The 27,955-nt window shown below is 36.6% G+C and overlaps 1 protein-coding gene across 1 annotated transcript in view; it reads right to left on the reverse strand.

The window, feature by feature from the left end:
• Positions 1-27,955, reverse strand: part of LOC131849621 (uncharacterized) — a 121,232-nt gene that overhangs the window by 12,949 nt on the left and 80,328 nt on the right. The window contains exons 4-21 of the mRNA XM_059199730.1: positions 26,185-26,257; positions 25,381-25,487; positions 24,772-24,963; positions 24,080-24,256; positions 21,079-21,261; positions 18,757-18,936; positions 17,416-17,538; positions 15,597-15,708; positions 14,751-14,920; positions 13,294-13,385; positions 11,680-11,792; positions 10,174-11,160; positions 9,189-9,439; positions 8,231-8,344; positions 6,174-6,348; positions 4,863-4,942; positions 3,954-4,136; positions 2,535-2,661 (exon numbers count right to left, since the gene is read on the reverse strand). Of these exons, the coding sequence (XP_059055713.1) occupies positions 2,535-2,661; positions 3,954-4,136; positions 4,863-4,942; positions 6,174-6,348; positions 8,231-8,344; positions 9,189-9,439; positions 10,174-11,160; positions 11,680-11,792; positions 13,294-13,385; positions 14,751-14,920; positions 15,597-15,708; positions 17,416-17,538; positions 18,757-18,936; positions 21,079-21,261; positions 24,080-24,256; positions 24,772-24,963; positions 25,381-25,487; positions 26,185-26,257 (3,439 nt within the window). The remainder of the gene's footprint in view (positions 1-2,534; positions 2,662-3,953; positions 4,137-4,862; positions 4,943-6,173; positions 6,349-8,230; positions 8,345-9,188; positions 9,440-10,173; positions 11,161-11,679; positions 11,793-13,293; positions 13,386-14,750; positions 14,921-15,596; positions 15,709-17,415; positions 17,539-18,756; positions 18,937-21,078; positions 21,262-24,079; positions 24,257-24,771; positions 24,964-25,380; positions 25,488-26,184; positions 26,258-27,955) is intronic.

The raw sequence follows: 27,955 nt of genomic DNA on the forward strand, positions 1-27,955 counted from the left end.
ATATTCTTAGGAGCGATTGTTTTTATCTCCTCAAGGTAGAGTGTATACTTTCCAAAGGAGATATTTCGTTTATGTATGAGTGGGCTACAACCACATAGGATGTGTAGTGGCGTTTCCTCTTCTGCTTGGCAAAATTTATAGATTGTTAAGGTGAGGAATAATTTTGCCATGTGTTTTCATTCAATTTACAACGTCCAGTGAGGGCCCTAGTCATATATTGTTTTCACTCAATTGCGGAAAGGGTATATTAAGCGCGAGGTTATCCTAGTAAAGAAAAACTTTTATTCTAGAATGTTCTGTGAAAGTTGGCCTATAAGAATATAAATAACAAACACGGCCCTAAAATCAGTCGATCTATTTTAGGGTCAAAAACTTCACTGGTCACAAACACGTAAGATGTACTCCATTATCTGCAATCAGCCCCTCATTCGGGCCGTTGTACGTGTAGAACCGAAACTACTAGAGTAGCCAGCCAAGCTCCTTGGTCACAGATGGCCAAAATTAATTTAAAATATCAAAGTATATATTTTGAATAACAAAAACGATCTTCTTGCATCAATTTAGTTTTATCTGGTTCATCTGCTTCTTCCTTATCCCATTTATTTGGCGTAATATGTATTTCTCTTCCATTCATCTCTGTTCGCAGTCATCTCGTTATTCACTTCTTTTCTTACTATATCATCTTTCACACAGTCCATCCTATTTCCTCGTTTTGGTGCCACTGAAAACCAGCTCATATTTATTTATTTATTTATATTTACATTTATTACATCACACATCTCAACACAATAAAAACGATGCCGACAGCTGCATATAAATTATTATATAAGATAAACGTAAATAAAAACAATTCATTAAATTAGAGATGAAATCATTATATAAATATTCACCTAGCTCCACTCAGCTTTAATGTATGTCATTAAAGCTGAGTGGAGCCCTTTCTGTGCATATATGGATGTAAAAAATGATTATTTTATGTTTATTTTTAATTATCTACACGATAAATTAAGTTTAATTATATGTACATTTTATTTGATATTTTATTTTCGTTTCTTGTTTATATTGTATTTTTTTACATTGCACAGATTAAAATATTTTCTATCTTCTCTTCATCCATCTCTTTTTCGGCCTCTGTCCTTATATCCATCCACATTTATATTAGTCTTATCTGATTATTAGGTATATATTATTGTGCTAGCGACTTAGGACATTCTTTCCGACTAAATGTGTAAATACATTCTTAAAACTCGTTATTATTTAGTGGTATATCAGAATTATTGCAGTTATTTAAATATATAATAAGGTTTAAACCTCTAACATCCCGGGAGAGCGAGTAAAATATTAAAATGTTAAAATGTTTCAAAGAACCTAATATGTTTGCAATATAGATAAATATAAAAAACATCATGCACTATACGTTGAACATATAAAGAATAATTGAGCAACTAAAACCAAGCTCGGCCAAGACATACAAAGCCGTAACAATGGCCATACAAACAGCTATTCCATACATACATAAAAATATTTCATTTGTACCTGAACAATCTAAGCCCTGCCTTCTGAGGATTTGATTTGATTCCTATAAAACCTTTGATGGCAATGAAAAAGACGCTGATTCTTTTAAAAGTAACAAGATAGGAAAAACTGATCGAGACTTTTTTAATACATGTGCAGTATTAGATCATGATGATGGGTCTATCTGAGATGTAGATGATGAGATATTTAATAATGATGATGACATAGATGATGGAGAGTTTAAAGAAGCAAAAGTCCGAACCTAGAAGGCTCTCACCAGGGCTTGGCATCCCTGAACGCCTGTGTTCCTTTCAGTCTATCCAGCCAGCAAATAAGAAACGCAGACTTTGCAAAAACATTATTTTTTCGTTATCTTTCTCATCCACTAACGGATGATACTGCGATGTTAAATTTTAAACAAGTTGCACTCAATAATTTCAATAATGTAATTTATTTAAAATTAAATAAAAACGACTATTGGGTTCAACTTGTTGCAATTACTGCTTAATCACGAGACAATAGCAAAAGAAATGTAAATAAACAATAATTGAATGCGTCAAAGCACATAGGTTGTTAGTGACTTTTCTAGTGTTAAATTTGGAAAACATATTAAACCAAATGTTGTGGAAAAATTAAATATTGACCAGATAATACCAGAAAAGTAGGACCTTTTATATAAATATATATACATGGTGTAATATATATCTCTGAATGAGATGTCAGTATATATGAAGGTATACAATAAAACACACAAGCTACAGTGAAAGCATATTGTATAACCGATCAAATAATATACAGGCAATTGGACCAATATTTAAACATATTGAACCAATGTTTGTACTTTAAAGTACTACCAAGCCTATCCATTTTATGTCAAGAGCTGTAAATGTTGATGTAGGACTTTATTCGGCTTTAGACTTACATCTACATCTTTCAGAACAATGTCTTTTAAGTTATCTTCAAATATATTATCTTCTGTTCTTCTATCTACAACTATTGCAATATTATAAGATTTTTACCGTGCTGGAGGACCGCAATCTGTGATAGTCTTGTCATCAATGTCAGGTTCCAATTCAGATATATCTTCCCGCACGATGTCAGAGCCACTTTGAAATTCGGATGTTGGTCGAGGTCGTGAAAGGTTTGCTGAAATTAACGATTTTAGATGTTCATCAGTTTTGGAATCTAATAGAGGAAACATCGATGATTAAATGCCAAAGAGCCACATGACGCTCATCAAAATTTTCACTGTGATATTTTTACTTTTTTTACGAACCTATAAGTGGTGAATCTATGTGTCAGCTCTAAAATCAAGGGTGTCTTTTTTTAATATAAAAATCGTAACATTTTAGATACCATCTTTGAAAAAAAAAAAGTTTCAGATTTTTTGAGTTGTGGCCCTTTAGCATTTAATCAGCGACATTTTGTTGGACTTGTAATTTTGTTCATAGTTTGGTACTGATAATTTAATAACTAGGAATTTTGTTCGTAGGAGGCGGGACTCAATGTAATAATAAGAAGATGCTGCTAAAATGGCTATTGCTCAATGATTATATATAAGAATTTTAGTAATTATATTACATGTAGCTTATACATTAGGTTTTAGGTTTTAGATACTTATTCTCATTAAAAATTGCAAATAATTCACTTAACATGAGAACTAAAAGCATAAACTTATACAAAATTAAATATTAGTGGAAATATACAAGAACGTTGCATATAATGCAGACGGTGTAGTAACAAAATCTAAACAGCAACTACCCGCATAAATTATAACATTATATTGGTTGGCTTCATCATCATCATCATCATCGCAACCCGGAAGACGTCCACTGCTGGACATAGGCCTTCCCCAAAGATCTCCACGACGATCGGTCCTGCGCTGCTCGCATCCAATGCCTTCCAGCGATCTTGACCAGATCGTCGATCAACCTTACTGGAGGCCTTCCCACGCTGCGTCTTCCGGTCCGTGGTCGCCACTCGAGGACTTTACTGCCCCAACGGCCATCTGTCTGTTTATTAGTCGGCTTACCGAGCATAGATGGCCTCAGTGGTACTGGGTTTGTATGTACACAGATGTACCATGCTAGATATGGCATATTTGTGGATTTTTTTTTGTTTTTTTTAGTCATTTTTTTATATACATATAACTATGAACAAATTTCAAATTGTTGTGTCATAGATTTAATAGATTTTTTTTAAAACGCATGCTGAATGCTCTGCTGGCTGGTGATGGACGAAGTGAAGACCTTTTCGGACCATGGCTCCATATAGTTGGACATTCACCTATGCGAACGTCCGGAGAGACACATATTTCAAAATTTCACGATTCGAAATTCTACCCGTCCGGAGTTCCGCGACCTTCGACGTTCCTCACATGGGCACTGTAACGTCTCAATAAAGATTCCCTTGACATGCATTAAGAAATAGTAACAAACCTAAAGGTCTGCAGAAGTCATGGACGGTGGGCTGCAGCCGCCCCAGATGGCAGTTGAGCGTGGCGGGCGGCGCCCGGCCGGCCTCACACGCGATGTCGATGGAGGACGCGTGCGCCACGGTCAGCCCCGCACGGTACCCCGCCTCGTACGACGCGCCGTGCAGCAGTGGCAGCTCGCACGGGGCTGCATCCACACATACAAATACTAATTCAAAATATATTCATTCATGTAGCTCTATTACAGACTCTTATGATATGTCAAATCTATCGTCAGTTCAGACTGATTTCGAGCTAAGAACTGACAAGAAACTCAGCTCGTATTAATTTCAAATAAGATTCTAAAATGTAAGTCTATTACAGACTGTTATGATATGTCAAATCTACCGGCAGTTCGGAATGATTTCGAGATGAGAAGAACCGACAAGAAACTCAATTAGTTTTTTTTTCAAATTAGTTTATATATGTTTACAATATTCACATGTAATTACCACTAGCTATGCTCGCGAATTAGTCCGCGTGGAATTTAACTTTTTCTAAAATAAAAGTAGCCTATGTTACTCCTTATTACATCAGCTATCTGCCAATAAAACTCCTGCCAAAATTGGTTCAGCCATTTCAGAGATTAGCCGGAACAAACAGACAGACAGACTAAAACGGTTATTTCAATATTACAAACCGACACTACGATATTATTTATATGTATAGGCTACAGACCCGGCCACACGTCGATGTGGCTAAGGTTCTTGAATAAAATAATATTGCGACTATAAATTGAGATGTAAGCTATCCTATATTTCAAGTTGAATCAAATTGCACACAATGTGCAAATCAAATTTGCATTCGGTTCAGTAGTTTAGGAGTCCATCGCGGACAAACAACGTGACATGTAATTTTTATATATAAAGATTACCTGCCACACATTCAGGCATGCTGGTCACCGCCCACTCCCCGAGCCAACAACGAAGGTTAGTTGGTCCTTGCACGTTATAACTGAAAAAAAAAACACGTATGTATAACTAATACATTTATAGAATTTACTACACACTAATACAACTTTACTTTTCTAAAATAAAAGTAGCTTAAGTTACTCCTTATTACATCAGTTACCTGCCAAAAAAAAGTCTCGTCAAAATCGGTCTAGCCATTTCAGAGATTAGCCGGAACAAACAGACAGACAGATAGACAAACAAAAATTGTAAAACATGTACTGTCTGTGCAATCACCAATTTTATTTATATATATAGATTATTTGCCAACTGTCCCCGCGATTTCACCAAATTTATAGCCTACTAGCTTTTACCCGCGCCTTCGCTCGCATTGAATGAAAAATATTTGTTTTTTTAAATAAAAAGTATCCTAAGTTCATTCTAATACCTTCAATAACATGTGTATAAAAGTTTATGATGATCGGTTCAGTAGTTTTTGCGTGAAAGTGTAACAAACATCAACCGACTTTCAAAAGACGTTTGTTTGTATTGGTCTGGGTGTTTTTTATGTATATTATGTATGTATTTAAAAAAAAATAATATCTAGATATTTATATCAGTTGTCTAGTACCCATAACATAAGCTCTGCTTATGGAATTAAATGAGGTTGTGCGAATTGTCCGGTAGATTAAAAAAATATATGATTAACTAGCTTTTGCCCGCGGCTTCGCTCGCGTTAATTTATCCCTTTAGGGGTGGAATTTATCAAAATCCTTTCTCAGGGGATGGCTACGTCATAGTAGCTTTATACATGCAAAGTCTCAGCCCGATCGGTTTAAAATTGACGAAGTTTCATACAAACTTTCATCCCCTATTTTATCCCCTTGGGGGTAGAATTAATCAAAATCCTTTTTCAGCGGATGCCTACGTCATAACATCTACCTGCATGCCAAATTTCAGCCCGATCCCTCCAGTGGTTTGGTCTGTGCGTTGATAGATCACTATGTCAGTCACCTTTGAGTTATATATATTTAGATTTATATATATATTTATGTAATGTATGTATATTATTATACATATTTTTTATCGAAATTTATATTTTTTATATTTTGGTTTATATTTATATATCTTTTTTTACATTTCTCATTTATATTAGTGCACCGCCAACAATCTTTCTCTGCACCACTCATAGTTGCCTGGTAGATAACGCCGCAAAGTATTAAGTCCAAATCTATCAGATCACTATGTCAGTCACGTTTGAGTTATATATATTTAGATATAATTTTGTTACTCACCCATACTCACAAGAGAAATGTATGACCTGTCCATTGGGTACAGCATCTGTCTCATTCAATTCCTTCTCCTCCCCAGTCCCGAGGCCCGAGCCCAGCACTTGGCTGGCAGTCAAGGGCCCAGATTCTGTAGGCATGGTGTAAATACCATACTCCGTGGAGGGCACATGGCAGGGCACTGCAAAGAGAGTTCAGTTTTTCCATATATTATATCATCTATACATCTATACATATAAATAAAATTGCAGTGTCTGTTTGTAATATTGAAATAACCGTTTTTTACTACATGCATACGAATATAAACAAGGAATATACACCAGAAAACCACTTTTTAAAATTTTTGTCTGTCTGTCTGTCGTTCTGTTTGGCCCGGCTAATCTCTGAAACGGCTGAACCGATTTTAACGGGACTTTTTTTTGGTAGGTAGCTGATGTAATAGGGAGTAACTTACGCTACTTTTATTTTAGAAACATTATTTTATTTTAGAAAAATAAAGTATAATTCCACGCGGACGAAGTCGCGGGTACAGCTAGTATATATATATATATATATATAAGTCCATTCTACTTCATGGATTTATATTATGGCAAGTCCATTTCACTATCTCTCAAAGGGTATCGAATACCAATCACTTAGCTTGAGGCGAGACTTATACAAAACTGAAAATTGAAAAATCATTTATTCCTGCAGGACATTTTAGCAGCTTATGAACGTCAAATTATTTATATTGTAATTTTTTCCCTACCGTCCAGTTCGGTATATAGATCCAATTGAGAAGAACTGACAAGAAACTCAATTGAAATACTTTTTTTTTAAAAGCCAGTTTATTTTAATGTATATTTATATACGTGTCTATGTCTAATATTTAATGAAAATCCCGTACATGAACAACTATTGCCATGCACGCTCCTCATTCAAGTAATCGTTTAGTGAGTAATAGGCTTTGCTCACTAAATATGATTTAACTAATGTTTCGAATTTATTTAAGGGTAATTTCAGTATATCCTTTGGTATCTTAATGTAAGTTTTTATACCTATTCCCATAAAAGACCTATTGATTTTTCTAAACGACACTTGGGGACAGCAAGTTTGTCTTTAAATCTAGTATTAATATTATGAATATTGCTGTTTTTCTTCGTATCGCTTTCTGTGTTCTATCGAATATACGACAGACTGTGTTCTGAAGAATTGTTTGATATGTTGCCTATGGCTACCTTTTACCATCGCACCGCTCGCCATCGACAGGGAATTCATCACACGCTGGAACCTAAGTGGTCTCGGACAGTGCAGTTTCAGACGAGCTTCCTCCCGCGTACACTTAGTTTCCGGAATGAACTGCCTGCCGAGTTTTCTTTATGAGACTACAGCAATGGTTTTTCAAGAAGGATATATTAAGGGTCGGCAACGAGCAAGTGCCCCTGGTGTTTCAGGCGTCCATAGGCTACGGTAACCGTTTACCATCAGATGGGCCGTAAGCTTGTTTGCCATCATAGTATAAAAAAAAAGTTTACGCATTACATGGTCATACCATACCAGTGCTTTTATATGACACTAGTTTTTGCTCGCGGCTTCGCTAGCAGTAATTTATCCCTTTAGGGGTGAAATTTATCAAAATTCTTTCTTAGGGGATGGCTATGTCATAGTAGCTTTATGCAAGCAAAGTCTCAGCCCGATCGGTTTAAAATTGACGAAGTTTCATACAAACTTTCATCCCCTATTTTATCCCCTTGGGGGTAGAATTAATCAAAAGCCTTTTTTAGTGGATGCCTACGTCATAACATCTACCTGCATGCCAAATTTCAGCCCCATCCGTCCAGTGGTTTGGGTTGTGCGTTGATAGATCACTATGTCAGTTACCTTTGAGTCATATATATTTAGATTATTCAAAATATTTTTGCAAAAATTTCTTAGCACTAAAACGATTAGGACGAAGAAGCTATTTTCTGTATTGATATCTTATAATTTTGTTTTAATACTCTAAAGAGATCTTTTAAAATACCTGCCTTTACGATTATATAAAAAAACTTTGATGTTATTTTTAATTTGGTAGAGATACTTACGTATTTCGCATTTCGGTTTCTCCGGCTTCCACCTGCCTCGCACACACTTGGCTGTCGCGTTGTTTTCCAAATTCAATCCATAGCCCTTACCGCACGCAACTCGTACTATTGTACCTGATATTAAAACAGTTATATTTCAACACATTTGCTCGCAAAGTCGATTTACTTCACCGGTTTTCGATATATAAAGCATCTCATAAAATAAACGTGCGTTGTAAACGCAAATAGTGAAGTTACATTCCAGAACCGCAATATTTCCTATTTCTTTTTTATCAAATTTCGAACTGAGCACAGCGCGGCGCCAGCCAGTAAATTGATTTCAAAAAGTAAAACAGCGAGAAAGCAACAGTGTAGAATTTTTACAAACTTTGACTACCGTATTTATTTATATTTAATCAACAGCCTCAAAAATAAGTTTCAAACTTCTAGTTTTAAAAATGACGACATTTCAATATAACATTGCATCACCCCTTTCAACCCTTTACAACCCTCTTTTCTCATTGAAATGTAGCCTATGTCATTTCTCAGGATCTAGACTACTTGTGTACCAAATTTAATTTAAATCGGTTTAGTAGTTTTGGCGTAAAAGCGAGACAGACATACGGACAGACAGACAGAGTTACTTTCGCTTTTATAATATTGATAAGGATTACTAGCTATTACCCGCTATTGTTGTCCACGTGAGATGCAGCTTTTTGTCACTAATATAAATAAGATTTCTAAGCTAATAGCCTAAGTTAGTCCTTATAAGTTTCTGCGAGTGAAAGTTCCGTTAAAATCACCACAGCCTTGTCAGAGATTATTAAGAACAAACGGACAGATAGACAAAAAACATTTTCTTTTATGTAAGGACCGCATATACTGTCAAAGGAATTTAGTGAAAAGCTGTTGATTTTAAATTACAAACTAAACTAAACTTCAACTTTATTTATTTGTACACATTCAAAAATATCCTTACCAGAGCTAAACGTATTGTTTGGGTCCCGGCCGTATTTGACTATTTCTATATTGACATACGGTTCACTTTCTATTGCTTCGCAAGGACTTTTTGGACGACCATTCGACTTTTTGGATACCTTCGCTTTTTCTGTTTGGTTGAGATCTGTTTTATTTGTTCCTTCTGCTGCTTCTTTTACTTCTGCACTTTGATTCTCTTCACTGCTGGCTTCTGCTTGAAGATTACGTCTGCCACCTTTTCCTTCTCTGCCTCTGTAAGGAAATTAGAAGCGGGGTTGTGAACTAATTCGTGTTGTAAATTTGAAGGTAGTAGCAGTTTTGATTTTGTGTTTTTATTACCCACTCATCACCATCTATGCCACTGTTCTGAGTTGACTGTAAGAGATCTCTTCTAGGGACAAGTCTAGCTTTGCTCACATTGTCTCTAAATTATTACAGATTATCTACTTATCAATTTCTTACTATATTATCTGTGCAATTAAAAATATCTTTAAGTTTATTTTTGATCAATTCATTCATAATGAATTTATTAGTTTCAATTTTTATTACTTAATAAATTTATACTATTTTTCTTACTGCAACTCGTCGAACAGTCAATCCTAGGCTTCCATTTCTACCAGCCAAGCTATATCCAAACTTTATAATAGCTTTTTCAGAGGCAAAATAAGTGTCGCAATATGGATGTAGATTCAATAACAGTCGGAATTTGATCACCAATAGAGAAGATAGTAACGCTTCCAGTAGCGTTGATAAGGTTTCTACACTGAACATTTGTTTTCTAATACATGCTAATTGTTGCGGAATTAAACAATATAATATAAATGCATTAAGTTATGAAATGGACTTTCGAAAAAAATATATTTTATTTTGCAATATTTCTAAAGTTATTTTAGCATTATTAATATTTATTTTATATAAATATTCAAAACTAATCAAAGAACATATAGGTTTATATAAGTCTTATTAGGTTTTTATATTCTACTTACGTTTTTGGTACTGTTGCTGTAGTTTGATTCAGTCTATCCGTTTTTCTACTCGTTCTCTTTTCTCGTCTATCAATAATATTGTCTACTTCAGTAGAATTAGTATTATTATACTGTAATGGAATAACTGCTATATCCTCGCCGTATACTTTTACGGTATCATTTTGTGTTTGAGTCTGTAATGGTATTACTTTTAAAAAGTCTCCATTAACGTCGTTAATTGACTCAAAGGCTTTTATAGTAGGTTTTACAGTTACTGTTTCTCTAAAATTTTCTCCAGTGTGTACGTCACGTCTTTTTCTTGATTTTGTTGTAGTTTCCACTGTACCAGTAGTAGTTTCGATAGAGACATCTGTTTGTATATCAACATTCAATTCTTTTTTATTGTCATCAATATTTTTTGAAGTTAAAAATCTCTTTCTACGTTTATCTACATACCGTTCGAAATATTGATGTTTCAGTTTATCAATATTCTTTGCGTTTCCGTTACTGTCTGAATCATGATCAGGAAATAACCCTCCTTTTAATACAGTAACATGAGAGAGATCATTCAATTCCTCAGAATTTTCATATTCCGATGCATCTTCGTGTATAACTAAATCGTCATCTTCCGGTTCATATACAGGCTGGTAAGAGTACAATCTATGACCAATTGGTTCTCCTTGTACATTATAAACCGTATACACAGCAGTGGGAAAGTTTTCTTCATCAGAACCCTCAATATCACCACCAGCAACCATATCTTCTTCAAAGTCTGTATCGAATTTCTTCATAAGCTTAAAGTTTGCGTGTCTTAATGTTTGTTTTTGGGTGTTATGGTTATATTTGTTATACAGTTGATCGACATATTGCTGTGTTGGATCTGTTTGTCTTTTTATGTGGTTGTAATATTGGCGTAGGTAGACATCTCTGCGATGTCGTATTTCAGGTTCTGTGACAGAACGTCGTCTACGGCTCCATCGTATCCGTGGATGCTGGTATAGTGTGCACCTAGTGACATTAATGATCAGTTACTAGCAACAAAGAATAATAATAACTATTGTAAATTGTAACAGTCGTTTATATTATTGGGGAACCGGAAAGTAATGTGGTTTCTGCGCATGTCAATACTTGATTGTCATTTATCAGCTCATTATTTTATTTAGAGGCGTGCAAAAACATTGGGAGGTCATAGTGAGATTTCCATAAGAAAAGCTTATGGAACATTAAATTTTAAATTGTTTCTTGTCATTTTGGGTATAAGATATTACAAATCAGCATTTTGAGGTTGAAACCTAACTTAGCAGTACTCCGAGGGATTTCATTTGGAGAGCCACTGCCTTTTGCGTTTAGGATTATCATTCAGGACCCATTATCATCCTGTGATAAAGTGAACAAAAAACAGTTGTGTTGTGTTGTTGGAGCAGAAAGTTGCATGTGATTGACTGTATAAATAGAAATTATGTAAACAACACACACGCAAACAGACACGCACGCACAATGTATTATATATAATCTAGAGTTACTTACTTAGGTAATTCTCTGGGGCTCCAATGACCACCCACACAAGTGGCTCCCGGAGGTCCTTCTGACAATACATACCCTTTCTCACACTCGTACATTATTTGTTTGTTATTTACTACCTAAAACAAATACTCAATATTATTTCATACCACATCGGGCCTTGATGGCAAAATTGACTGGAGAATTCACTCAATGCCATATAATCCCAAGCAATATATAGAGCCGTGTTATGGGTACTAGACAACTGATACAAATACATACATACATTTATTTTGTACATACAAACATACGACATCGGTGGTCTAACGGTTTAGCACACAGCTTTACGACCGATGGTCGCGGGTTCGATTCCTCGCACGGCACAAACATTTGTATTCATGAGTATGATTGTTTGTATCAGTCTGGGTGTTTTCTATGTATGTAAAAATATCTGTGTATATGTATCAGATATCTAGTACCCATGACACAAGCTTTAGCTAGCTTAACTTGGGTCTGGATGGCGGGGTGTGAATTGTCCTGAGATTATTATTATCGTTATTATTACACAAAAAAACACCTAGACCGATACAAACAATCAAGAGTGTACAAATGTTTGTAACGTGCGAGGAATCGAACCCGCCACCATAGGAAGTAACCATAGGTGTGTTAAACTGCTAGACCAAGAGGTCATCAACAGTAGATACATGCAGACATCTTTGTAACTTTTATGATATTCTATGTATGATACCATAAAAATTAGATATATTGCAATGTTTAAATTTGATACAACTCAGTGTTCACGACCCTTGTCATATGTAATACTATCTGTCCCCGCGACTTCGTCTGCGTGGAATTTAACTTTATTTTTCTAAAATAAAAGTAGACTCCCAAGTTACTCCTTATTACATTAGTTACCTGCCAAAAAAAGTCCCGTCAAAAACGGTCCAGCCATTTCAGAGATTGGCCGGAACAGACAGACAGACACACGTATTTATATTCATATTCATGTAGTAAAAACGGTTATTTCAATATTACAAACAGATGTATAGATATAGTATTTATTTATATTTCATTAGCAATCCCAAAAATAAGTTTCAAGCTTCTAGCTTCAAAAATGACGATTCTTCCATACAATCTTTCAACCCCTTACAACCCCATTTTCGCATTAAAAAGCCAATGTCCTTTCTCAGGGTCTAGACTATCTGTGTACCAAATTTCATTCAAATCGGTTCAGTAGTTGTGGCGTGAAAGCGAGACAGACAGACAGACAGAGTTACTTTCGCATTTATAGTATTAGTAAGAATTATATTCTCTATGCTGTTTTGAACACCACAATGTAGACTATAATGTCCATAGGTCGCTGGTTCAGATCCGGCTCGAAGGACCAAAAATGTGAATATAGGACTGTATATATATATGGGGCTGGTAGATATAACTATGCAAACACGGGTTTTAGGAAGCAATAATATAATATTATGTACGTAAAAGTATAAGAATTGACAATGTCATATATATTTTTCTATATAAAATAATAGAGGAAATACATAAATAATATAGAAAGCGGTGCGTCGTGCACAACTATATAGGATCATGGTCAGATGGTGTGGAATTAAAGTATCGTCTCACAAGTTATATACTCACCTTTTTCACATAAGGACGGTAGTCGTAAAGTCCCATATTCCCAACAAGCAAAACCTTCCCATTTTCAATATAGCCGGGAAATGGACAGAAAACTGTAAAAAAATTTAGGCATCTTGTAATCTGCTTCGCTTTGTAGTTAATTTATAGAATTAATAGAATAGAATAGAATAGAAAATGATTTATTCAAATAAACTTAATTTAAGCACTTTCGAATAGTCATAACTATTTTTTTTATCTACCTCTCGTTTGGAAAGCTGTCTCATCACAAGAAGAACGAGCAAGAAACTTGTGTTGCTCTTTTAAATAATCGTTGTAAGTTTACATTTACAAGTCGAAACGTGTGAATACAAACTACCAACAGCACTAATTTTAGGGTCAAATATAAATGTACAATAAGATTAAATCAGTCGTAGTGATAAGAGCAGACCAGTCCCTACAACGAGTATGTCGTATGAGCCAGCCATCACTACGCTCGACCATATTTTAGGCAGCCCAATAACCCGGCCCACCACGCCGCCACATGTCTGGACATTTTAGTGAGCATGACTACTCATTCAACTCGACCACGTCACAGCTACTAGCTACGAGCTGTGATCCCCTATTTTGTTATTACGGTTATTTTTCACAACGCTATAAAAAAAATATCCCTATAAGGGTGGTCTACCCCAAAGTATTATTTCATATTTTTTTTATTTTAACATTTTGAATGTGCCATTACAATATAGATACAATCAAAAATTTTCACACTTTATTTTCATTCCACCATCAACCCCTACTACACGAAGTGGACCACCTATATCTCTTAGGGAGTTAAGTAATCAAAATTTCACCCTTCTATCATCAACCCCTATTTTTAATGGAGATATTAATTTTTTTTGGCAGTGCAACGTTCCCCGGATCAGCTAGTATTCTGTACCAGTTTATAAGTAATTTTTCATTCGTGTCATTTGTTTCACCACCGTCACCCGCCAGAAACTAAAATACCATCCTGATCATCTGGATGAATGGCGGTCTTCCACAGCGCGGTTTTCTAGAAACTTTTTGCCTCGCACAACCACATTGTGGAATCACCTTCCAGCAATGGTATTTCCGAACCGATACGATATTGAAACCTTCAAGAAAAGAGGTTATTCCTTTTTAAAAGGCCGACAACATACTTGTCCAACTCCCCTGGTGTTGCGGGTGCTCATTTATTTATTTATTTAAGATAAGGTACTCACCACACTTACAGATATACCAAAGCGTGTAGTGAGCCAATAATATAACATAACGAATAATATAATTACATAAAAAACAACACTCAATAAACTTATTAATATTGTCGTGAAAAATATCGACCTCTGGCTGCTCCGAAACCAAGCTATTGAGCAGCGAGAGCTCGTGGGCGGCGGTAATCACTTACCATCAGGTAGGCCGTATGCTCGTTTGCCCCCTGTGTTATAAAGAAAAAACGTTACCTTCTTCACATTTGGGCGCCTCCCCGCTCCAGTTGCCAAATGAGCAGACGACGATCGGGTTCCCTTTCAGCTCGTATCCATCCTTGCAGCGGAACCTGGCCTTCATCCCGTGCTCTGTCTTGGGGGCGATTACCATACCGTTGCGTGGATACTTGGGCATTTTCTTGCATCTGTACGACATTTTAGAAATAAGTCAACTTACCGTATCTAAGTTACAAAGCTAGTTTTTTTGTAATAAATATACTAACATTATTTATACATATAAATAAAATTGGAGCGTCTGTTCTGTAGTGTGCATCTAAATATATATAACTCAAAGGTGACTGACATAGTGATCTATCAACGCACAGCCTAAACCACTGGATGGATCGGGCTGAAATTCGGCATGCAGGTAGATGTTATGACGTTAAGAAAGGAAAGGTCCGCTAAGAAAGGATTTTGATTAATTCTACCCCCAAGGGAATGAAATACGAGATGAAAGTTTGTATGAAATAAATAAAACTTTGTCAATATTAAACCGATCGGGTTGAGACTTTGCATACATAAAGCTACTATGACGTAGGCATCCCCTAAGAAAGGATTTTGATAAATTCCACACCTAAGGGGATAAATTAAAGCAAGCGAAGCCGCGGTCAAAAGCTAGTATGATTTTGACGGGACTTTTATTGGCAGGTAACTGATGTAATAAGAAGTAACTTAGGCTACATTTATTTAAGAAAAATAAAGTTAAATTCCACGCGGACGAAGTCGCAGGGTACAGCTAGTAAATGGATAAAAGGAACGTATTCCGCCGACCCTGAATGAATGGGATAAGGAAGAAGCAGTTGACGATGATGAAAGAAGTACCTGGCTGGCTGACATCTGGGGATCTGTGTCCAGGTGCCGTTGTTGCAGGTGACCGCCGCGTTGTTGGAGGGGAACTCGTAATTCTTCTCGCAGTCTACCAGGATTATCTCGCCTGGATAAAAAATAATTTTTAATCGGCACACGCGCACAAATGGTCCGGTCGGTTCGCCGACCACTCGTATAACACAATGCAAAGTCCAAATGCAACCAGGCCCCTCTTCCCCACTAGGCACACTGGGCACGTGTCCAGGGCCCGATGGATTGGGGCCCCCTAATTTAGTCCAGTCCTTACTCCATTACCAAACGATAACCGAAGACTACTCTATTCTCGCCTGAAAATCCTGGGTCCTGGGGCAAATGAAAAATGGGGCCCACTGTTCAGCAGTGGGAAGAGTTTGAAAAGTCCAGTTCGATCGAGATTTTCTGGTAAGGTTTCGAAGGCCCGCTGAGCTTGAGGGCCACGGGGCACCGCCCCGCCTAGCTCCTAGGTAGCTACGCCACTGCAATTCTGTCTGTCATCACTATCAATTCAGGCTCCCAGGTTCTCGACGAAGTAGGTCATAGACACACGCGCACAACTCGTCCGGTCAGTTCGCCGACTACTCGTATAACACAATGCAAAGTCCAAATGCAACCAGGCCCCTCTTACCCACTGGGCACGTGCCCAGGGCCTGCGATGGAATCGGGACCCCTAGTGTAGTCTAGTCCCTACTCCATTACCAAACGATAACCGATAGCTACTCTACTCTCGCCTGAAAATCAGTCTTAACAAATGCTTACCGACTATGGTCAATTTGTTCGTTTTTGTTATTTTTTTTATAAATGTCTAGCAAGAACTTGAAGGCTTATAACATAACGACTTTTTAAAAATATTTTTTCTGGCTTGTTTTGAAGGTAGGACATCCCCATATACAACTGTGAAGAGTTATAGTTCAAAAATGACTTTGTCTCATCATCATTATCATCTCAGCCCGGAAGACGACGTGCTGAACAAAGGCCTCTCCCAAAGATCTCCACGACGATCAGTCCTACGCTGCTCGCATCCATCGCGTTCCAGCGATCTTGTCTATTCTGACAAAATAGTGCTTTATTACTATGGTCATAGGGGCCTCATTATCCTAATGTGCCCACAGCCTCTATTAGGTGAAAGACGGCCCTGGCAAACAGCGACCACAACAATGTTCCTGTCCCGCCTACGTTACGTCACCAAGGAACAGGACATTGTCGACTATATCCGGATCAAAAGTAACCTGTCATTGAGGGTGACGCAGGTATAGAGTCACAACGCGAGCTTCAAAGAGTTCGTGGCCCGAGTACCCATCAACATGCTATCCAGCTTGTGTTATGGGTACTAGACAACTGATATAAATACTTAGATTTTTAGAATACATATGTAGCAACACAGTTTCTACACGTGCCACCATCTACTTCCTAGAATCCTTATCGCATGGCACGTGTAACATTAGAAACGCAGCTGCGCGACCTTCGACCCGTCGTTACCTGCAGCTGCGCTTACGGGACACGTGTATAATGGTATATAAGTCCCGAATATTTTTACAATAAACACACTTCTATTCTGTCCATCGAGTCTATCATTTGAAGCTCCCCAATTCTCAACGAGTAGGTCATATACCTAATATATAATAAAAGGACGTGTATACACATCTCCTTAAACATACATATACATAAAAAACACCCCGACCGATACAAACAATTATACACATGTGTACAAATATTTGCACTGTGCGAGGAATCGAACCCGCGACCATCAGAAGTAAGGTGGTGCTAAACGAGACCATCGAGGTCGTAAAACAGTTACCGTGTTGCACCATAGAACTGCTGCCAACAATCTGAGTATTGGTTTCCTGTGTATCATTTTCACCAGTCTTATTCTCCACCAGTACGACCCGTCCCTGCGACACGTGGGGCACCACGCAAGGAGCTGCAACATACAAACAAAAATAATCTTTATTCAATTACATTAAGCTTCCTTTTTACTTGTAATCGTGTAGATTCAGCTAAGAAAGAGAGAGAAACTTGACTTAGAAACTTTTCTTATAACCTTATAATTCCCTGGTATTTCTATATAGATAACTTGCTGTCCCCAAGTAGAAAAAGTCAATATTAGGTTTAGGTTTAGGTTTAGGTTTAGGTATGGGAATTGGTATAAAAACTTACAATAAGATACCACAGGATATACTGGAATTACCCTTAAATAAATTCAAAACAACTGTTAAATAATATTTACTGAGCAAAGCCTAACTCACTAAACGACTACTTGAATGACGAGCGTGCATGGCAATAGTTGTTCATGCACGGGATTTTCATTTAATGTTAGACATAGACACCTATATAAATATACGTTGTAAATAAATTGGCTTTAAAAAAAAGTAATTCAATTGAGTTTCTTGCAAGTTCTTCTCAATTGGATCTACATATTGAACAGGACGGTAGGAAAAAAAATTAATATGTTCTGTATACTATACTAGCTGACCCGCGCAACTTCGTCTGCTTTTCATTTCCACACCCCTTGCAATATTTTTCATTGCAGCTCCGCTCCTATTGGTCGTAGCGTAATGTTATATAGCTTAAAGCCTTCCTCGACAAATGGACCATCCAACATAAAAATATTTCTTCAATACCAATATTTCCTGAGTTTAGCACGTTCAAACAAACAACCATCTCACGGTAAGCAGAGCTTGTGTTATGTGTACTAGACAACTGATATAAATACATAGAAAACACCCAGACCGATACAAACAATCATACCCATTAATACATTGTTTGCACTGTGCGAGGAATCGAACCCGCGGCAATTGGAAATAAAGTAGTCTTAAAGATATTGGAAATAAAGCTAAACTGATGGACCACCGAGGCCGTTAATATAAATCTAATAAGCTGCTAATGGTAAAGACAGATGGCCGTTGGGGCAGTATAGTCCTCGATTGGCGACCGGAAGACATAGCGTGGGAAGGCCTCTAACAAGCTGGAACGACGATCTGGTCGAGATCGCTGGAAGGCATTGGATGCGAGCAGCGCAGGACCGATCGTCGTGGAGATCTTTGGCAAAGGCCTTTGTTCAGCAGTGGACGTCTTCCGGGCTGAGATGATAATGATAATGATGATGAAGCTGCTAATGTTACAATTTACTTTAACTGACCTAAACACATTGGTAAGGGATGACTCCAAGTGCCATCACTTTGGCAAATAGCAGATCCGTTTCCTTCCATCCTCATGCCATCCTGGCATCTGAATATAAGCGATGCTCCAAGACCAGTTCCTGATGATATGTTCTCTAGCCATCCGTTCCACAGTTGTCCTGGGTGTCCGCAGTTGATCTCTATAAACATGTAATTTTTATGTTCATCTTAATATTAATCAACTTTATTTGTCTCAAATAAAACTAATACAGTATAGTACATACACCAAAATAATATTATTTACAATGTTTGTCTGTCTGTCTGTCTGTTTGTTCCGGCTAATCTCTGAAATGGCTGGCGATTTATTGGCGGGACTTTTATTAGCAGGTAGCTGATGTAATAAGGTGTAAATTAGGCCATTTTTATTTTAGAAAAATACAGTTAAATTCCACGCGGATGAAGTCGCGGATACAGCTAGAATAATAATAAAAATAATGAAAGTGTACCCGCATACATTCTACATGTGTGGCACTTTAGTCCTTGCAATTTCTTAAAACTCTTATCGCACGGCACGTGTAACATTAGCAACGCAGCTGCGTGACCTTCAAGCCGTTGCTACGTGCAGCAGCACGTGAACGCGACACGTGTAACTTTGTATATAAGTCCGTACATCTCCTCAGTAAAGACACTTCTATTCTATCTCTCGGCTGTATCATTACAAGCTCCCAGGTTCTCGACGTGGTATATAGACCTAAACCCTAAAGAGACGTGTACACACACCCCCTTAAAAATGAGTTGAAACGTTTGTTGTTTCGTTTCGTTGAAACAAAACGGTTGTTCCCGCGAACACTTCTAGCGTGGACAAAGAGAGACCGCGGCACGGAACGGGGAACGGCGTCCAGCACAGATTTCACTTGGCACTGCACCATCGTCGTAAGCGCGTGTGTACCGTTTCCCTCTAATATAATAACCCAGTTGATACAGTCCAACCAAGTTTGATTCATCTCCTAGGAGAAGGATTCCAAACATAAAGTGGTCATCCGGCTCGAAGGACCACTTTACGTCTCTCAACGTCATTTTGCCTCCGCTAGCAGTGTTCGCGCGAATGCGGTCTATAACTGAGAGGGATAACTGGGGCAGTGAGTCCACCCTCTCTGGTACTCTGTCATAGCCTTTATTAGTAAATTAGTATAATGAGAGATGTTCAAGATCCTTTAGTTCAAATGTTATGCAATTACTAGAGGTAGATTAGGGGTAGATTCTCAACTTGGTATATAGTAATTTAATCCATTACAAACAGACATGTAAGGTTTACACACAACCATCTTAATAAATGATGAATTTGACGATGTGTTTGTTAACTTCATGCTCATCTTATTATCCTCCACTGGTGCCCTGCCAGCGTAAACCGTTAGCGCAGGCGTGTGCACCATTCCATTATCATCAATTAAGATACCAGAGGCATCTGTAAAAGTCGTCTACGTATGTACTTCTGTCTCACCTAATTCAGGCGTCAAACAGCTTGCTGTCTAAGCTATTTCGGCTGTAGAGAGTAGCTTAAAGGAAAAGAGGCATGACAAGCAGCATGCTATTTAAGCTGTATTTCATATGTAATGCAGATAACCCAGTTGATACAGACAAGAGCCGTGAAATCTTGGTCCTTGATTCATCTAACATGATCATATATAAACGATGGTTACCAGTTAACAGGTAGACCGAAGTGGTCATCCGGCGCGAAGGACCACTTTACGTCTCTCAACGTCATTAGGACTAAATAACGAGATGACTGCGAACAGGGATGAATGGAAGAGAAAAACATATTATGACGACCACAAATAAATGGGATAAGGAAGAAGCAGATGATGAAAGGTCGTTTTTCCATGTAAATTAATATAGCCATTAAAAAACAGGTGTTGATGATGGAAGGGTGAAAGTACCATTGTGGATGGCAAAAAGTTTATTGAAAAACCGCATTGTGGAGGAACGCCATTCATTCAGATGATCAGGATGGTATTTTAGTCTGTTTCAATTAAATTAAGAAAGTATATTTAATTAAAACAAAAAATAACACAGCGCCATCTAGTCCCAAGCTAAGCAGAGCTTTTGTTATGGGTACTAGACAACAGAAAAAAGTACGCATAAACATTTTTTTGTAAATACGTACACAATATACATAGAATACAACCAGACCGATACAAATCTTCATATCGTGCACGGAATCGAATCCGCGACCATCCGAAGGTAATGTGATAAATCTCCTAAGGTCTCGACTAAGGTCGTCGAAAAAATCACCACATAAATCTATAAGGGCGTGAATATACAGTGCGAAAAGATAATGTTACCTTTACACATTGGCTGAGCTCCGGACCACTTCTTGTCAGCTCCGCAGCGCCTGGTGGCGTCTCCAACGAGCCGGTATCCATATTTGCATTCATATGACACCACTGAGTTGTAAGCACACGATGTGTACACAGCCTTGCCGTGTCTGGGGGCTTCAGGCGGTGGGCACTGCACCTGGGTCACCACTAGATGGCGACAGGAGTCGCTTTAACCTAACTCCACTTTTACACAATAGATGGCGTTGTTAATTAAATTTGACATGACTTGCTTAATCTTTTCGTAATGTTTGTTACATTAATGTATTCGTTATTTCAAAGGGAATAGAAGCGATTATCGTTTGGAATAGCATGCAGAACATAAAACGACACGACATGCACGAAATAAAACAATTGTTCAATTTTTACCTTTATTTCGCTACAGCATATGTAAGGTACATTTAAGAAATTCTTTACAATAAATTCTTGCACGTTTAAAGCCTTCACTACTTAAATAATTGTATAATAGTAATCATCTACAAGTCGCTAACGTTTGCTTATAGGCAGTTATAGTATTTTATCATGGCCATATAGATTTAGAGTCCACTAGTATTCAAAAGTTACTAATCATATAGAATTTGAATAGTACAACAATTCTATTGTAACAAATACTTTTATTAAGACACACTACGTTATGTAATGATAGATTCAGGGTGTCCCTTTCTCTCCTCCCTCTGAACAGCGGCAAAAAAGGAGAAAAAATATATTTATAATTTCATTAATCACAACTAACTATTAATGGAAATCCCACTACGATTCTAAACATCGAAACACCAAAAACATTTATCATAGATGAATATAAAATTAACGAAGATAATGTTAATTTAAATAACAATATAACAATAGTTACTGAAAACGATAAAACAGACATTCCGAAAGAAGTAGCAGATGGCAGTAATGATATAGAAGTAATATATAAAGTGGGAGATCCATTAATCTAATTGCATCATGACAATGATATTGCTTACATGATAGCCATGATAATAGCCGTAATACAAGCGTCATGCCAACTAGTCACCGTTAAAGACATGGAGATTTCCACAAAATTCCACAAATTCGAAAACCATGCAACATTCCAAAAGATAACACGTAAATTGGCAACTACATTGTCACGAAGCAATGCCAGACGATATCAAAACGTATCCGTGTTTAGCGACGAGTCTGTTACCTTATATACATCTAATTACTCATTTAGAACTATTTATCATTTAAATGATAATTATTTAAACTTACAACATAAAGAAGAAATATGTAATGTATAGTTTATAAAAGAGAAATATAAAAAATACTTGACGAATTTCAAATCCTTTCACCAAAAGGTACATCATCAGCGAGTAATAAAAGTTCTATGCGAGGTATCAGTAGAAGAATATAAAGACGCAATTTGTTGATCATCAACAAAATAGTGACTATAATTCAAGATGATTTATCAGGCAACTTGACAACAGTTTCTTCTGTAGTAAACGTTGCCTAAGTAAATCTTACTTAAAGATGAAATTGCTTTTCAACGATTATGTCGCCCATTGCTTCCTCTTCTCTTTGACAATGTTGTATGTTTATACATATTTATATATTAAGTGTATATAAATGTTTGTTTGTATTATACGAGGAGAACAATAAAGAATTTCCATTCCATTTCATAGACGTGGGCTCCTAAAGCGTAATTTTACTAACAATATAGGGATAGAAATTTATTTGCATTTTGAGAGAGTTAATTTTATTGGAACTTCATTCAAAGCTATTATTATTTTACGAAATATTAACGTCAATCATGTATCGGTATTATTCTATATTGTAATTGTATTATTTATATTATAAACTGTATTATCAAATAAACTTAATTGCAGACCGCTTCGACTGATTTAGGTTTTATCTGTTTTTGATTGATTTGGTTTGTATAAACTATACATGAGATTTCCAGGATAACTGCATTCAACTGTATTATAAATTTATTAAGCTACATAGTAACAGACTCATCCCTAAAATAACAGAAATAAAATCATTTATTGTCGATGATATCAACAAACGATATGCCCAGACATGTCGTCAATGAAACAATCACTTTCCATAGATAGTAATGTAGCGAATTAGAAGGTCAAAGTAACAGTAAATTACTCTGTAATAAATCTTAAGTAACTCTTTATTTATTATATTTGAAGTTTCTACCGTTGAACTAATTTTGGTATCCAGTTTTAGATTTAATTAACTCTTGGAGAAGGATGTTGTTGAAGAAATTAATCATATTTTGGAATCCATTATGCTCGTAAGGTTGTAAATGAAATTATCAAGTTACAGATACGGTAAATAAAAATTAAAAATAATAATGTAATGGGAGAGAGAGATAATAATGTAACGTCGAGAGAGGTAAATACCTTTATTTGCCATAAAATTATTCGTGATAATATAAATAATTAATAATGTAATATAAAATCGTATGCCCATAGATTAGGCTAGGTTTGGAAATCTTGTAATAATGGTAAAAATAATAGGTTTACACTTTTCTTCTAAAGAGGCAAAAATTACGAGATTTTAGGGGAGTAATCTCTGGTTCTTTTTTTATACTACTATGGTGGCAAATAAGCATACGGCCCATCTGATCGTAAATGGTATACCGTATATATACCTTTCTACTAAATCGATTTTGAGAATTCTTTTACCAATAGAAAGCCAATATCTGTGAGTGTCATAGGCTATATAAGACCATGCTACAATCAAAAGGAGTGGAGGTGAAATGAAAAATGATCTAAAAATGGGGAAATGTGACGCAAATGAAGTTGCAACGGTCAACTAGTAAAATGTATTTTAGTATATTGAGTGCAATGCAAACTTGAACGACTTTCATTGAATTTAGGAGGTTTGGACAAGTTTTCTAAGAGCAATGCTGACAAATTATAACGTCGAAGACATCTCTGGGGTATCGTTTCATAATATCATCGAATATACCCATAAACCCGAATCAAATACTTACGGACACAAGTGGGCAGCTCCTTGGGAGCCCAAACACCATCAGCCTGGCAGTATCTCTCAGCCTTGCCGACCAGCTCGAACCCTTGACCGCACTGGACCACTGCGCGACAACCGAAGGTGTGGCAGTCTGCGGTGACCCACCCGTGGGGGACATCTCCTGGTTCACCGCAGGAACGAGCTGAAATTATAAGAAATAGAAATATTATTTATTCAAATAAACATTTTTGAATAGTCATGTATTATGAATTTACCGTTCTTGTTTTTTTTTCAGACTATTCTAATGCTGTTGGTAGTAAAGACAAACTGCGACCAACAGCATTACCGGTGTAGCAGCTTCACCAGACGATATAGGGCGAGTGCAGATGTCACTCCAAACCAGTGGAAAAACTTATGGGGCGGCTGAAGGCCAATTTCAGCCTGACGGATTTGACTTTAGTCTGAGGGCACCGCTAGTCGTCGTGATTTCGACCCCCAATTCATTTTGACGAAGAATCAATCGTAAAGTACAAGAATTCCGGTGTGAAGAACTCGGTTGATTGCGCTTGATTATAGGGATTGTGAGCTATGCTCATGAGAAATCACTGGTCAACTTGGCTATTAAAGTACGTCAATATATGAGCGACATCAAAAAATCGCCCAAATCCTATTTTAAAGACTTTAAAATGTCTTCCATTTGATTCATATAATACTTACGTTCGCAACTTATATCTGGTCCATACCACGAGGCCTGTCCGTCTATTGCTAGACACTTGGCTCTAGGGAAACCGTTGGTGACGTAGCCAGTGTGGCAGATGTACTGAACTGTTGCGTCCAGATCGAATGTGGCCTGTTCAGGTAATGCAGAATGGCGGGCGTGCTCTATTGTAGGTGGTTGCAGGCAGTAAACTGGAAAGGATGAGGGAAAATTTAAAGCCATCTGCATGGGTATCTCAGCCTCATCTTGATTTATATTTTTTATTTTATCTATACATATAAATAAAATTGGAGTGTCTGTTTGTAATATTGAAATAACCGTCTTTTACTACATGCATATGAATAAAAATACGGTACATTCACCAAAGTACGATTTTTTGCAATTTTTGTATATCTATCTATCTATAATCTCTGAAATGGGTAGACCAATTTGGTAGGACTTTTATTGGCAGTTAGCTGATTTAATGATGTACAAGCTCAAAAAGAATATGAGCTGAGTTTCTTGTCAGTTCTTCTCATCTCGTAATCATTCCTAACTGACGGTAGATTTGACATATTATAAGAGTCTGTAATAGATCTTTTGATGTGATAACTTAGGCTGCCACTTACTGTTCTCCTTGCAGGCTGGTGGCTGTCCAGCCCACTTGCCGTCGGCCTGGCAGCTCCGACTCTGCAGTCCCACCACGTGGTAGCCATGTGGACAGGAATACGTCGCCCTGCGTACCACAATAAACTCAAACACAAAGTACAAAGGCAGAACTAACTCGGTCAACTGACCGAGTGCCGTACGTGAAACTTCACGGCACGGCAATTTGTATATACATAGAAAACACCCAGACCAATGCAAACAATCATACTTATGAATACAAATGTTTGTGCCGTGCGAGGAATCGAACCCGCGATCATCAGAAGGTGTGCTAAATCACTAGACTACCGAGGCCGTTGAATAGATATATTTAATAATGGAATGTTAACTTGGTCCTGGATACTGATTTATAATGAATTGTTTAATTGCAAATAGAAGTAATGCTATTGACATCTATTGACCGAGTTTCATAATTTTTATTAAAACAGTGAGGGTACAAAACTGGTCTGTAAACGATATTTAGAAATAATTATTCATTCCTGTCTTAGCCACAGTACTGTTAAGACGTACCAATAAAGGATTACGAATATAAAACACATTTTCATTTCTGTTAATAGAGAACCCATTTAGTTTTTTACTAGCTACTTGCTCCAGCTTCGCTCGGGTGTACATGTATGATATATATAAACCTTCCTCTTGAATCACTCTACCTATTAAATATAACAGCTTCAAAATAAGTTGCGTACTTTTAAAGATTTAAGCATACATAGGGACAGACAGCGATAGCGACTTTGTTTTGTACTATGTAATGATGATAAAATACTTACTTCCCACCGAATAACTTTCCATCTACCGTCACATGGCCGACTTCCGGCTGCTCCAAGTCGGGACATTCTCGATCTGAAACAACCATTCTCGTTAACACCAGAATTTTCAAAACCTCTTTCATTGAAATATAAATAGAAATAATCTTTATTCAAATAAACTCATTACAAGCACTTTTGAATAGTCATATTTTGATTCTACCACTCATTCGGAACGCAGACTCATCACAAGAAGAATGAGCAAGAAACTTGTGTGTTGCTCTTTTTAATAGATTTTTTTTTATAAATATATACAGTATAACAAGTAAGAGGCATGTGGTAATCAATATAGAAACCGCACTCATTGTTAGTGTAATCAGATAATATTGTCAGTGCTATGGATTTTAAGTTTTTCTATAAAAACATTATTATCGTTAACGAATTCTTCAATTTTGTAGTAAGCTATTTTACAAAGGAAGTGTTTTATATGACATTTAAATCTTTTTTCAGGCAGATGTATGCTACAAGAAACAATAGTAATTTTTCTGTTGATAAATAATCACTCATGTTAAATGGTTTTATAAGTAGCCCAGTTGATATGGTAAATGTTATCTATACATATAAATAAAATTGGAGTGTCTGTTTGTAATATTGAAATAACCGTGTTTTACTACATGCTTCGATACATACACCAAAATAACATGTTTTACAATTTTACGCGATTCCGTCCGCGTGGAATAATGCTTTATTTTTCTAAAATAAAAGTAGCCTAAGTTACTTCTTATTACATCAGTTATCTGTTAAAATAGTTCCGTCAAAATCAGTCCAGCCATTTCAGAGATTAGCCAGAACAAACAGACAGACAGACAAACAAAAATGATAAAAAATGTTATTTTGGTGTATATATCGTATTTATATTCATATGCATGTCGTAAAAGACGGTTATTTCAATATTACAAACAGACACTCCAATTTTGTTTATATATATAGATTTTGACCGTTTCATTTTTGCTCTGCGAGTAACACAGCCATGTCCATCTCACCCGGGAGCTGTGACTCTTTCATTATTAATGACTTCATCTTCATTAGGGGCATGAATTTATTTTTTTTGTACGTCATTTAATTAAAATTTGTTTTTGACAATTTTAATCAAACGCTCAAGTCCGCTCGATTAGAATTTGTTTTGTGTCAGTTTTTGAGGAGACACGACGTTTTCACGATTGGAATGTGGAAGTTTATATGGTTACTAGTTGTACCCGCCACTTCGTCGCCATTTTAGAGATTAGCCGGAATATACAGACAGACAAAAATTGTTAAAAATGTTATTTTGTCATATATACTGTATTTATATTCATATGCATGTAGTAAAAAATGGTTATTTCAATATTACAAACAGACATCCAATTTTATTTATATGTAGATTGATTATCAACAACAAAAAGACAAACAACATTACTCAGATTTTTTTTGTATAAAGTTGAATAGTTCATAGAATACAGGTCACTAGCTACTCGCCCCGGCTTCGCCCGGGTGTACATGTATTGTATATATAAACCTTTCTCTTGAATCACTCTATCTATTAAAAAAACCGCTAAAGATTTAAGCCTACATAGGGACGAACAGACAGCGACAGCGACTTTGTTGTATACTGTGTAATGATATATCACGCCATCGAATGAGTGATAGTATAAAAAATATGACAAAATTTATTTGCATTGAGATTCTTTCTACTTCTATTTCTAGATATAACTCTTATACAATAATTTACTTATATACAAATACAAAATAAACACTC

This window comes from Achroia grisella, unplaced genomic scaffold (assembly GCF_030625045.1).
Source record: "Achroia grisella isolate CSIRO2021 unplaced genomic scaffold, CSIRO_AGI_Agris_v1 utg660, whole genome shotgun sequence".
Taxonomy (NCBI): Eukaryota; Metazoa; Arthropoda; class Insecta; order Lepidoptera; family Pyralidae; genus Achroia; species Achroia grisella.